The 13,151-nt window shown below is 37.4% G+C and overlaps 2 protein-coding genes across 7 annotated transcripts in view; one reads left to right on the plus strand and one right to left on the minus strand.

Annotated features, from left to right (window-relative positions):
* The window catches only part of ANKAR (ankyrin and armadillo repeat containing), a 48,430-nt gene that overhangs the window by 15,327 nt on the left and 19,952 nt on the right, over nt 1-13,151 (plus strand). For 4 of the 5 annotated variants that reach the window (XM_075118015.1, XM_075118017.1, XM_075118018.1 and 1 more), the window contains 8 exons: nt 1,609-1,713; nt 2,363-2,607; nt 2,852-3,020; nt 5,695-5,936; nt 6,131-6,284; nt 6,379-6,540; nt 9,699-9,805; nt 12,319-12,441. In XM_075118015.1, coding sequence (XP_074974116.1) covers nt 1,609-1,713; nt 2,363-2,607; nt 2,852-3,020; nt 5,695-5,936; nt 6,131-6,284; nt 6,379-6,540; nt 9,699-9,805; nt 12,319-12,441 — 1,307 coding nt within the window. The remainder of the gene's footprint in view (nt 1-1,608; nt 1,714-2,362; nt 2,608-2,851; nt 3,021-5,694; nt 5,937-6,130; nt 6,285-6,378; nt 6,541-9,698; nt 9,806-12,318; nt 12,442-13,151) is intronic. The other variant, XM_075118016.1, reaches the window with a different exon arrangement.
* OSGEPL1 (O-sialoglycoprotein endopeptidase like 1) overlaps nt 16-13,151 on the minus strand; it is a 48,184-nt gene continuing 35,048 nt past the window's right edge. Inside the window, exon 9 of one of the 2 annotated variants that reach the window (XM_075118023.1) lies at nt 16-97. In XM_075118023.1, coding sequence (XP_074974124.1) covers nt 26-97 — 72 coding nt within the window. In that variant the 3' untranslated portion in view covers nt 16-25. The remainder of the gene's footprint in view (nt 98-13,151) is intronic. The other variant, XM_048870270.2, reaches the window with a different exon arrangement.

The following is a 13,151-nucleotide window of genomic DNA, read 5'->3' on the forward strand; positions in this document are numbered from 1 at the left end:
ACGGTTGTACACTACCTGAGTATCCTTATATGTAGGGGAGACCAGAGTTACTTGATTTAGGTCCGCTTTGCTCTAGATGAGGGCAATTAACTCCAATCTGGAATATAATGAAGAAAGAGTTGAGTATCCATCAAGTTATCTCCTTATATAGTAATGGTTTCAATTGCTGCTTCTGGCATCTGTGAATAAGGGTTGCACAAAAGACAAACAAGGCCTTACATGCTATTCAAAACTGTTCCCAGTTGGGGCATTTATTCAAATTGTGATTTCATTTAAATAATTTCCCTTTGTACTTATACATATAATTAAATAGCTTTGCTTAGAACTAAGCAGGTCAACTTTACATCGTAATATGCAAAGAGAATAAATACTCTACAGCTGAAGTAATATTAAAGGAAGATTATATGGGACATTCAAATTAAACTCTGCAAAGGGCAGTTCATGATTTTACTAGGTGAGGACACTAGGAAGAGGATTAAGATGGGAGGATATATTTTCTTACAGAAGAAGCAATGCAAGCAATGTAATAGAAACATAATGTTAAAATGAAGCACTTATCACGTTATCCTACCTCTCCACAAACCTTTCTTCATTTAATTTGTGCTAGAGAGAATTTAAACAGTTGCCCATACCCTCTAAAATATTTTTTTAAAATATTTTTGAAATGAGAGATGTTCTTGGTAAATATTGTTAGATTTGGAGACTGAAATAAATACCACCTAAAGGTCAGCAACAAACTGTTTCTTTGATTATTTATGTAGAGAGCGCATAAACTTAATCTGGCTGCTGCCATGGTATAATTTTTAAAGTAAACTGCTAAAGTGGACTACTTGCTATATGCAAAGACACACAGAAAACCAGTACGTAGCACACACATTAATGGAATGTTTGGATTCCCTGATCCTGTGGTTATTTTTGAGAATATAGACCATTGATCACCAAACTAAAAAGTAAATATGGATATATATATAAAATTGCTGGGAAGAAGGCAGTTATTAGGACTTGGAAATCATCTTAAATGTTAAGTACAGGTTGGCTATTTGAAATTTAAGCCATAACTGAAAGTTTTATTTAAAGATAAATTCAGATTGTTTATATTGTTTCAAGTGCAATCAGAGTAACAACATTTGAGGGTTGCAGAGAATTCCCATTGACAATAATGGAAGTTTTGCTTAGGAGGGCCTTGGTATGAGAGCACTCCTATCCAATAAGAGAATTTTTCCTTTATTGTGTATCTCATTGTAACAAGCTGGTATATGTGCACACACATACTCATTCCTATCGTAGTACTTAGGTGCCAGTCTGTGGAACAGCACTGTAAACTGGAGACGTTTTTTTAAAACTATGAGCTCCAACAAGGATTGTTTTTCCTGACCCACATGGAAACATATGTGGGGTAAAATACAGGCTCCAATGAAGTCAGTTAAATTTGATGGAGCCAGGATTTTTATCCCTGAATTGGCGTATCCTTACGATAAAAGCTATTAAAAAGGGCAACTGAAAAAGTGTGTTCTTTTTAAGGTCAAATAATCTTTAAAGTTCACATTCAATGACAGCTGTGTTTTTGTGAAATGAAAATGTTTTTAAAATGTTTTACATTCCCAACAGAGATGTTACAGTGTGAAGACACTACAAGGCCAGAAATGGCAGTTAGATCCTTGGAAGTTCTCTGTTTAGCAAAAGATTTCTACTGGAAATGCATTTTGGATGCAGGTGATATAAATAGCATAGGAAGTGTACTTGATTTTATTTTAACATCTTAAAGCCATAAGTTTTTGTAAAATTAATTGTGCTGTCAAGTCATCACTCATTATCAACAATACTAGTGCATAAACAGAGTCTCCAAAGGTGCTACATTCAGCAAAACTGTGATAATTTCAGCTCAGTTCAAAACAGAAGGTTTAAAATATTTATTAAATGAAACCCTAACATGGGTCACAAGTGTAAAAAAGATACTTGACATGAAGGATAGTTTCAACAACCTGAAGGAAGGCTTTAAAACAGGATTTCAAGAGTGAGGAGAAGTAGTAAGAACTGACATAAATATGGGTCTGGCTGGGGCCTCTAGAATAAAAATGCCTCTGTATTGGCTTAGTCCTTGTTCATTTGGCAAAAGTAGTATTTTTATTGTATGTCTGGATAGTTGGAATGGAGTTTCCATTAGATTATAGTATTTGTAGGTGGATTAAATTTTAGGCCTTGGCATGTTAAGTGTCCCTGTCATTTGTTTTTATTTTTGAAATTACGAAAATATTTCATGTAATTCTCATAAACTCAATTTAAAATTAACAATAAGCAAATATGATATTGGATGGTTGTCAAACTGACTATAATAATGGTTTTGTTTTCTTATTTATTGCAGGTGCTATCCCCGCTCTAATCAATCTGTTGAAAGGCCAGCAGATCAAGCTGGCATGTATAACATCAGGGGTGCTGAGTAACATTTCACCGCACTTCACCATTTCCAAAGCTTTAGTAGAAGCAGGAGGCATTTCAGTATTAATTGAATTGTTGGGTTCTGGTGAACCTGAACTGCAGTCTCGCTGTGCTGTTATCCTATATGATATTGCCCAGTTCGACAATAATCAAAATGTCATAACTGAGCTGGTGAGCCTAATTCAGGAACTGTTAGTTATGTTCACGTTTTTTACTTTTCTTAAAGGACTGAATTTTATAAAAAATCCTTTGCTTTTCCAATATGAGGTAATTTTCATAGTTGATTAAACCTATTTGACATCTTTTGTTCCATTCATTTATATATATATACTGTGAAGCACATGGAATGTAATTGCAATGGCTCTTTCTTTGGGATTGTTCCATATTACGACCATATGCTATTTTCCTTCTTTAGGGTGGAATCCCTCCTTTGGTAAATCTTTTGAAAATTAAATTACAGGATTTGTTAGTTAATGTAATAAATTGTATCCGGGTGTTATGCATTCAGAACAAACTCAATCAAAGCACAGTGGAGGAACATCAGGGTATTCCAGCACTTGTTGAGTTTCTAACTTCACAATCAGGTAAACTTTTAGTTTTACATGTTCATTTAATATTCTTACTGTAGACATTTGAAAAAAAGGAAACTCTCCATATTAGTAATGGTTTGAGTATTATTATATACTCCTGGGCGAATTCTGCAACAAAAAATTCTGCACACAATATTTTCAAATTCTGCAAAATTCTGCATGTTTTATTTGTCAAAATAACATAATCTAATCACACCAGTTTCAGTTATTATTGGTCATTTATTTCAAAATACCTGTCAGCAAGTATGTCTGTAACAATACAGACAACAAAAAAGATTCAGGAAATGTTTTTTGACAAATAGATTACTTAGTAGGCATATTAATACAGAACTCTGAGTAATAATTCATTTAAACTACAATGCAGAACCGTATTTCCCGCACCTCTCAGAAGCAGTGCAAAGCCTTGTGGGAGTCAGGGGTAACAGGGGAGCTGAGGGAGAGGGAAGTAATTCCTGGGAAGGAGCCTGGATGTGAACTTGGAGGGTTGTTGGGTATGGGTGGGATAAGTATGGAACAGATTTTTTGGGGATGGGTGGGGAGGGATTGTTAGGGATTCCCCCATGCAGACCCTGGCTTAACCCTAGCCTCTCCCATTCAGTTAGGCACATCTGTCCTCGTCCCCATGTGTCCTTGCACCCCCTGTCCACATGTGTCTTTCCATCTCCACTCAGACACCCACTCCTCCCATCCCCATGTGGCTCTGCCACTCCCTTCTCCGTCACCATATGCCCCTGTGCCTCCACTCCCATTCAGCCCCTGCCCCACTCTGTCCTCCCTCACTAGCCCTTATCAGCCCCTATCTGACCCCACAGCAGCCCCATACTGTCTGTCTCCCCATAGCCCTTGTCTCCTGACCTGGCCCGAAAGGCCAGGCACTGTGAAGAAGGCAGGCTCTTTCTCTTTCCTAGCTGGCCCAGAGCTGCTGCTCTGGTCTATCGGCACAGCGCCCTCAGGTGGGCAAAAGGCAGAACTGCAGTAACTTTCCAGCCAAAGTTATTTTCTCCTGAGGCTGCTTTGTTCTAGTGTCATAGTGCCCTCTGGTGGGCAAAAGGCGGAACTGCAGCAACTTTCTGGCAGAAGCTTTTTTCTGCTCCAAAAAATAAAAATATGCACAACTCATTAATTATGCAAGTGCGCAGTGGTGCAGAATTCCCCCAGGAGTAACTGTTTTTGCTTTATTGTGTAGGGCCTGATCCAAAGCCACTGGAGTCAGTTGAAAAAATCCAATTGACTTCAGTGGGCTTTGAATCAGGCCCTTGTTGCCCATGTTAATGTTTTGCTACTTAGACTACTTTTTCACAATATTTCTATGCAAGTTACTTTAAAATTGCCTTCAGACTGGTAAATTTGTTTACAAATCAGGCTTTAATACAGAATAATTTGCAGACTCTGAAATAAAAAGACATAGGAAGGTAGACTGGCAGGGAAAATTCTGTGCTCAATTCTACCCTGTGCAACTTAATTGATTTAAGAACATAAGAACATAAGAATGGCCATACTGGGTCAGACCAAAGGTCCATCCAGCCCAGTATCCTGTCTACCGATGCCAGGTGCCCCAGAAGGAGTGAACCTAACAGGTAATGATCTTGTGATCTCTCTCCTGCCATCCGTCTCCACCCTCTGACAAACAGAGGCTAGGGACACCATTCCTTACCCATCCTGGCTAATAGCCATTAATGGACTTAACCTCCATGAATTTATCCAGTTCTCTTTTAAACCCTATTATAGTCCTAGCCTTCACAACCTCCTCAGGCAAGGAATTCCACAGGTTGACTGTGCGCTGAGTGAAGAAGAACTTCCTTTTATTTGTTTTAAACCTGCTACCCATTAATTTCATTTGGTGGCCCCTAGTTCTTATATTATGGGAACAAGTAAATAACTTTTCCTGATTCACTTTCTCCACACCACTCATGATTTTATATACCTCTATCATATCCCCCTTAGTCTTCTCTTTTCCAAGCTGAAAAGCCCTAGCCTCTTTAATTTTTCCTCATATGGGACCCATTCCAAACCCCTAATCATTTTAGTTGCCCTTTTCTGAACCTTTTCTAATGCCCGTATATCTTTTTTGAGATGAGGGGACCACATCTGTACGTAGTTTTGAGTGGAGTTGCATTGGTGTAGAATTTTGCTCACTATTTTTTTCTTTTTCATACTTTGGTTTTCATTTATAACAACCCAAGGCATATGAGAACAATTCCTATATGTACAGTTTAGACATGGGTGATAATACAATATTAAGGCAACATTAAAGTTAATAATTTATCTGCAAAAAGCTTATAAGAAGTGTTCTCCCATGTTCTTGACCTGTAAAAATATTTTCTTCTTGCAAGGTTTCCATGAAATCAAGTAGTACTGCCTTGTGCAACCACCTAGTTTAGCCTACATTAAAGTTCGCAAGGTCACATTAGTGGTGTGAATCACATTTTTGGGGCATCTGACCATCTATAGCTTTATGATTTAAATTTGAAGAATATCCAGAAGTCAGAAATGACTAAATGTTTAGTCAGCATTTTAGCTATCCGTATCAGTACACTACAAGTGTATTAGCCCTAACATCTCTCTGAAATACAATTACTACTAGTCTGAAATAAAACCTTCTAAGGAAAAAAAGAGAGAATTTTGTTGATTCTTATCACTGTTTGACTAATACTTTATGTATTTAAAGATGTACTACAGGCTGTATCTTCAGCAGCTCTTGCAGAACTTGCTCGGGGGAATGAGAAGATGCAGGATGCTATTGCAAATGCAGATGCAATTGGTCCTCTGGTTGAACTTCTCCGTGGAAGGAAAATCAGTGTGCAGGTGAAAGGTGCTATGGCTATAGAAGCACTATCGGATAACAACTCTTGTATACAGAAACAGTTTCTGGCAAAATCAGCAACAAAATATCTTTTAAAGCTCTTGAAGGCAAGAATTCATTTTGCATTTTTATTTTTCTCAAATCTTAAATCAATCTGTTCATTAGAAAAAAGCGTAAAATAGGCTGAATTACTTGGAATAATTGGAAACCCCTTAATATCATGGAATAAATCATTTTTTAAATGTGTAAGGCTTAAAATTCTGCTAGTGAAGGAAAAACTTTGCTTTTTTCAAACTTTCAGGCATTTCACTTGACCGTTAAGGAACAAGGTGCTATAACTTTGTGGGCACTGGCAGGACAAACACTGAAGCAGCAAAAGTTAATGGCAGAACAGATTGGGTACAACTTTATTATTGATATGCTTTTGTCACCATCTGATAAAATGCAGTATGTTGGTAAGATTTTGTTTGTTTGTTTTGCATAAATTTGGAAAATATTGGACAGTTTATTGGAGATTTTTAAACGTACATTTTTGCTTTGTTTTGGAAGGAGGTGAAGCAGTCATAGCTCTTAGCAAAGATAGCAAACTTCATCAAAATCAAATATGTGAAGGGAATGGAATTGGCCCTTTGGTTCGATTGTTGAGAAGCGCAAAGATAGCAGAGGGCACACTCCTGAGTGTCATCAGAGCCCTGGGGACCATTTGTATTGGTTTGTAGAATTTCTTATGTTTTAAGGTGTTTTTTTAAAAAAAAAACAAACAAATCTTAAGTGGTTTTGAATGGGAAAAATGCAAACCAGTTTGAAACAATATCAATGAAAGAAGAAAATATTTTATTTAGTATTAATATTAGTGTATAATTGAAATATAACTTTTCAATATAAAGAAAAATAATTTGCCAAGAACAAAATTCTTACTTTATTCAGACATTAAACTTTTGTGTAAATTACATAATTTTGTCATGGTAACCACTGTTTGGAGCCCCTAGCATGCCTATGAAATGTCACACACCAAATTGCTTTCAGTGATGGTAATTAAAATGCCACAGCTAAACACTATGTGGTCCTTCACCTTACCAATTTCCACCACTGCAGTGCCAATGTAGACAAATAGTTTTGGTGTAGCAGCCCAACAGTGAAAATAATTTTCTCACTCCAATCCCCCAGTGCCACTACTTAGTTGTACTTTCTGATCTACTGTCTGGGATAAAGGTTTCCAGTAGGCACTTTACTATAGAAATTTCCCTGCACAAACCATTGTTTTAATCTGTGGTTATTTTGTCAGCATCAGCTACTTTTCTAGCATTGTTATTATCCCATAATTGGCTTCTCTATCAGTATGTTTCAGAAGAAGCTTCTTATGAGCATGCTGCTGCCAGCTGTCTGGGTCCTGGGGATCATCAGGGGAGTTAGTTCAGCTGAATTCTGTGAGATTCAGAGTACCTTGGTCTATGACTGGGTGATGGAATGGCTTAACAAGTAGGCCATTGCTGAGTCTGGCAAGCAGTGCCATGACAAGACTTGGAGTACATCTACATTGCAGTTTTTAAAATCCATGGCAGCGAGTCTCTGAGTCCACTTCTAAAGACTTGGGCTCGTGCTAAAATGCTAAAAACAGCAGAGTAGACATTGTGGCACTGAAACCTGCCCCCCAGCTCCAGCCTGAGCCCGAATGTCTACACTTTTGTTTGTAATAGTGTAGCATGAGCCCTGTGAGCCAGAATGTATAGACCTGGGCTCCGAGACTTGTTGCCATGGGTTTTAAAATACAGGCTGATCATGCACTAAAGAAGGCACTGATAACAGTCAGCCCAGTGAAAGGAAGAAAATGTGTGTGCTGCATTGTCTCGTGAATTTCATATAGAAAGGTTCTAGTACATGGAGCTGGTTACTCCTTGATGAGTATGTACATGAACTTTACAACGTGAAATATTTTAGCTGCTGGTCTTGTTCTCTGGCTATCCATGAGTTCCGGTTTTTGTAATTCTTGTCATATCCTGGCTGGCTGGTTTTTTCTTACCCTTATTTGTTGTGCCACATCTAAAAATTAAGAATGTAAACTCTTTTGGGACTGCAATCTGACTTGGGGGTATTTTAAAAATAAAAAATATTAATTGTATGCCAACTTATTTCCTTATGGTGTATAAAAAAGGCCTGAAAGTTTTTTTTTCTTGTTTTCATCCTCAAAATATCAGAAATGTCAAGTCTTGTCATGCCTGTTTTTGTTGGAAGACTTTGATGACCTAAATATGTGCATTGAATGCTTTCACAGCCCGTAAATGAAGGTGTTGAATCCTTAGTAATGGCATATTTTCTTCCATATTTAAATTGGTGTTAACAAAAAAAAAAAAAAAGAAGCCCCAAGCCAAAAACCAGTGCCTTAAAAAGTTTAAATAAAAATCACTTCCTATTTCAGTTACTCAAGTTTTACTTGTACAATTGCTCTGATGTAAAAACCTACTAGTTCTCAAACATCCATAGAAGTTTCTGAGGTACACAAAACCTGAATTTCTAAGTAAAAAGCAAAAAGGGAAAAATACTTTTTTTCCACAGGAATTGCCTCCCTTTCAGGACTTTTTTTGTATATCATAAAGAAGAAAAAAAGGCACAAAACCGCACTTGGGTTTTGTTTTTGTGTGTGGCAGTTTTCCTTTAAAGCAAAATGTTTTTTACAGCAATGTATTATATGTCTACAAATTTAATTGTCATGCTGGGTGATTGACCTGCCAACCGTAGAAAATCACGTGATTCACATTTTAATACTATTTCTATGAGAGAGTCATGAGAAAGTGGATGTGACTAACGGGGTAGATGCTGGAAGTGTGAATGTTGCATCTACTACTTGTTTGGAGAGTACCAGCATTCCTCCCCAACTTCAAACCCTGCTGAAGAGGACATTTTTGTTGTCATCATGTACAGCAGGAAAGTTAACAAGCTCTCGAAACCTTCTTGTCTAAACTCTTTTTGGTGTCTCATAAAAAATAAGGTAGTCCAGTATTTAAATCCCAAATTCATTACTATGATTTTCTTGAAATTTAATGTAAACCAGATCAGATAATTTCCTTTCCCCCAATCTACATTCATCCCAAGAATAACATGTTTTTAGAACAGATTTGAAATGAGTCTTCAGGTTTGGCAAAATGTATTTGTCCTCCTAAAATAAGCTCTCTGTTCTGTCTCTTCTTGACATATGAGGCTAGATCAGCTGGATAAACCATACTAAATGGTGAATCTGAAATAGTCAAGTGCATTGTACCCGATTACAAGGAAGCAGAGGTACCCATTCTAGAAGATGTTTATGTTCAATCGCTAAGAGCAAAAGTGACACCTAAGGCAACTTTTAGTCAAGTCTCTGGAATTTTAAATGTCTGTGCATGTATTTGGAAATCATTACTTAGATTTAGTCAGGACTATTATTTAGTGTAGGATGGACTTTTTTGGCAAAGTGGTTCTCCAGTTTCTCTATAACTAGAAATATCCTCAGGAAGCCAATCTTTGGGATAATTAGTGCTTATTACAGTCTCCAAGACTTAATGTTTGGAAACATATTAATGAAAATTCACCATCTGCTGGGCTTCTTTGAATTTACTCCATGCTCACCTTCCTTTCCTCCATATATCTTTTTCTAGGGAGCTGTCAGCAACAGAAGCCAGGCATACCTTTATGTACACACGGTCCTTGTACATAAATGTAAAACACCTGGATCAGCTCTAATACTTAGTTATTTCAAGTGAAAAGAATATAGTACTCTTGTTATTACATAATCTGCAACAATTAGGTATAAAGTGGACAATTTTTCTTTATGCTTTCTGTTTTTCTCTTGCACAAATGTCTTACACGGGATACATCTGACATGTGGACTCTTACAGGCGTGGCTCATACAAATAATCCAGTCAGCCAGGAAAACATAGTGGAGGAACAGGCCTTACCAATACTGGTTCACCTGCTTAAAAATCATAATTCTCTTCAGATAAAGGTGTGGAATAATGGTGTTGTGAGGGGGCAGGGGTGTATGTGTGCGCATGTTCTGTGGTTGAAAAATATTCAGAATTGAACTTTCTGAGAACACTTCTTGCCATCTCATTTTGCAGCTTAGAGCATGAGAAAACAAAACTAAATAAATAATATCCCTCCTTAACAAGACACTTCAAATGCCAGCTACTGAGGAATAATTGCAAACCATGCCTAAAAAACTACTGTCTCTTATTTTTAAGTGTATGAAGGCAATCACAAAAGTAATTTAAAACTTCAAAGATGTGCTGTAAGGATTCTGTTTTTCCCTTGTGGATTTCTCTTGAGTAAGTTGTTTTTTCTAGATGAACTAACTGCTCATAAATATTGGACTTCCCTGTGCTAATTCATAACGTCCCTTTTGAGTGTGTTTTTTATGCAGGGAGTAACATATGACAGTTTGATATGCTGGCACATCTTCAGTGCACAGTGAAGCATATGGGACCAAACCTACCTGCTATATGCTGGTCCTATGAGAGCACATGAATACTTTGCTTCTCTAAGGGTGCAGTAAGTAGAATTATAAGATATCCACAATTCTGGAGTCTTCATTCCTTAGAATATGACAAAGCTTTGAATGACCAGGCTCAGAATGCTTTAAAGCTATCTTTTAAGACATTAAATCTGCGGTGAGGATTGGCTGAAAAACATATGAATCTGGTCATACAGAAGCATGGCCCTGCATGTGAGTGTTTCTGCTATCTTCAAAGAACAAGAATTACAAGTGGGTCATTTTGTCTCTCTAATCCTGAAGTATAGGTATAATTTAAACTACATAAATAAACCAATTAACCAAAGACCTTGTAGTGTAATGGACAAAATACCATTTGCTTATGGTATATAAATTACAAGAGCAATCAGTTCTTACTTCAAGGCACAAGCTGATTATGATCTGAGATCAGGAACACAGGAATTCACATACTGGTTTGTTAGGGGGCTTATTCCTTCACCCACTTACTTCCCTGGTCCTTCTCGCATGAACAGAGAGCAACAATACCCGAAGTCCAAAGGTGCAAACAATTCGATGTTTATTGGGGTGAACTTCCAGCAAGCATGATTCCAGTTTCCTTCCTTAGTATCCTCCTTCCCAGCTCTGACACCACAGAACCTTACACCTGTGTCCCTGTTCCCATTCCTACCCTTAGCCAAACATGATTCCAACTTCCTTACTCCCATTCCCTGTTCCCATTTCCCCCTTTAGCAAAACATGATTCCAATTTTCTTATCCCCATTCCCTGTTCCCATCTCCCACTTTAGCAAAACATGATTCCAATTTTCTTACCCCCATTCCCTGTTCCCATCACACACACCCACATGCCCACCCACACCCAGTCACTTCCTCATTGACTACAGATTATATAGTAAAACTTGAGTTCTGCTTAGCTATACCTTAACCAATCATTTTCCTGAAATTTAACTAACCAATCCTAACATATTGTAACATGATTATGTAACCAATTATATCCCACCACCTTAATTAGTTTATACCCAGCAAAATTAATTATATAGCAGACAGGAACAATCACAAAACCAGACAGAGATTATACAGACAAACAACAGCAAAGTGGGAACTATAATGACAAGACAATACAGAAGTGAGGATTTCACATCCCAGCTATTGATAAGTGAGTTCTTGCCAGACAGGATGCTATCAAACTAAGTTTCCTTTTACATTTTCTAGGCACTTCCCTTTCTCTGGAGGTGATAGGAACTATCAGGACAGGATTGTATTCCTAACAGCCGAATAGCACCTTATTTCAGTGTGACTAGTTTGGAATGTGAGGATGTGACCATTCGCTTCCCAGCTTATGGCTGCCTCTGCTGCTTAGCCAAAGGCCTTAGCCTAAGAACAGGGCCTCAGACTGTCACAGTAAGAGAAGGCCCTTACACCAGCAGACAGTGATTTTGATTCTTTCTTTTATACCTCTATCACTAGCCAAGTGATAAGAATACACCTAAATTCTTAGAGTATAGGCCTTTACAGACAGGCCTGAATATCTATATCCTAACATGGTTCAGACCAGAGGTCTATCTAGTCCAGTATCCAATCTCTAGCACTGACCAATATGCTTTAAAGGAAGATGCAAGAACCTCTGAAGAGGGCAATTAAAAAGTAACCTGACCATACAGGAAGTTTTTTCTTAACACCTTTAATTCAGTGCTGGCTTATGCCATGAAGGTTTAATAATATATTTATATATTATATATTTATATATTATAAATAATATATTTTGTAAATTTTGTCTAATGTAACTGTGGATGTTTCCATTATCCATATAAATATTGAATCCTTTTTTTTTTTTTTTGGAGACCTACTAAGTCTTGGCCTCAATTATATTTTGTTGAAGTGAGTTTTCCTACATACTTAGTTTTCTAGTATAAACTGATTTTCTGCTTATTAAATAAAATATGCCATGAATTTGTTCTGCAAAGTGTAAGTATATAATATCTGTATTTTTCTTAAAAATATATATTTAGGTTGAAGTTGCATATTCCTTGGCTTGCATTGTTTTAAGGAACAGTAATTTACAGACTGTGTTACAAGAGGAGGAAGGTTTCGTTTATAGTGATGTTCTTGAACTTCTTAATGCACCTGATAAGGTACTGTACTTGATAAAGTAGCAGTATTAATTTAGGAAAAAATATTCTATATTAATGTCATAGTGTCACCATAAGCCAAATATGGCATACCAAATTTACTATACAGTAGATCCAACTTCACATGTCAGACACAAATATCAAATGTCCTTTTAATATAACTATTTTTTTAATACTCTTATGGGTTGGGTTAAACCTTATTGAAGCTGGTGGGTGTAACAGCTGTTCTTAATTTGACAGCTGTAAGAAACAGTTAAGCTCATTTATAGCAGTCCCCACCCAAAACAAAGGCATATGAAGAAGGAAGCTGCAGACATAGCCTGGTCCAGCACAATGTGTGTCCCTGAGAGAATCCTAGAGAGCAGACTGTGACAGGTTGGATCACAGAAACCCCTTTGGGACTGCCAACTGGTGTGCTGAGACTACCTCTGAACCCATTTTCCCTGGCAGCTTGGGACTTCAGAACCTTGCCTTGTTTGAGCCAGACACGCTAGCCTGCTACAAACACAGCCCCAGGTCTGAACCACATCCCTCAAAAGCTGCAGGATAAACTGAAAACAGCTTAAGAAATGTTCCTGTCTCCAACACTCAGATGCCCAGCTCCCAGTGAGGTCCAAACCCTAAATAAATCTGTTTTACCCTGTATAAAGCTTAAGTACAGTTGCAGCAGGGTTAATGGTATAAATGCTATCACAATTTCAAGACTAATATAT

The sequence above is a fragment of the Caretta caretta genome, chromosome 11 (assembly GCF_965140235.1).
Source record: "Caretta caretta isolate rCarCar2 chromosome 11, rCarCar1.hap1, whole genome shotgun sequence".
In the NCBI taxonomy this organism is placed as follows: Eukaryota; Metazoa; Chordata; order Testudines; family Cheloniidae; genus Caretta; species Caretta caretta.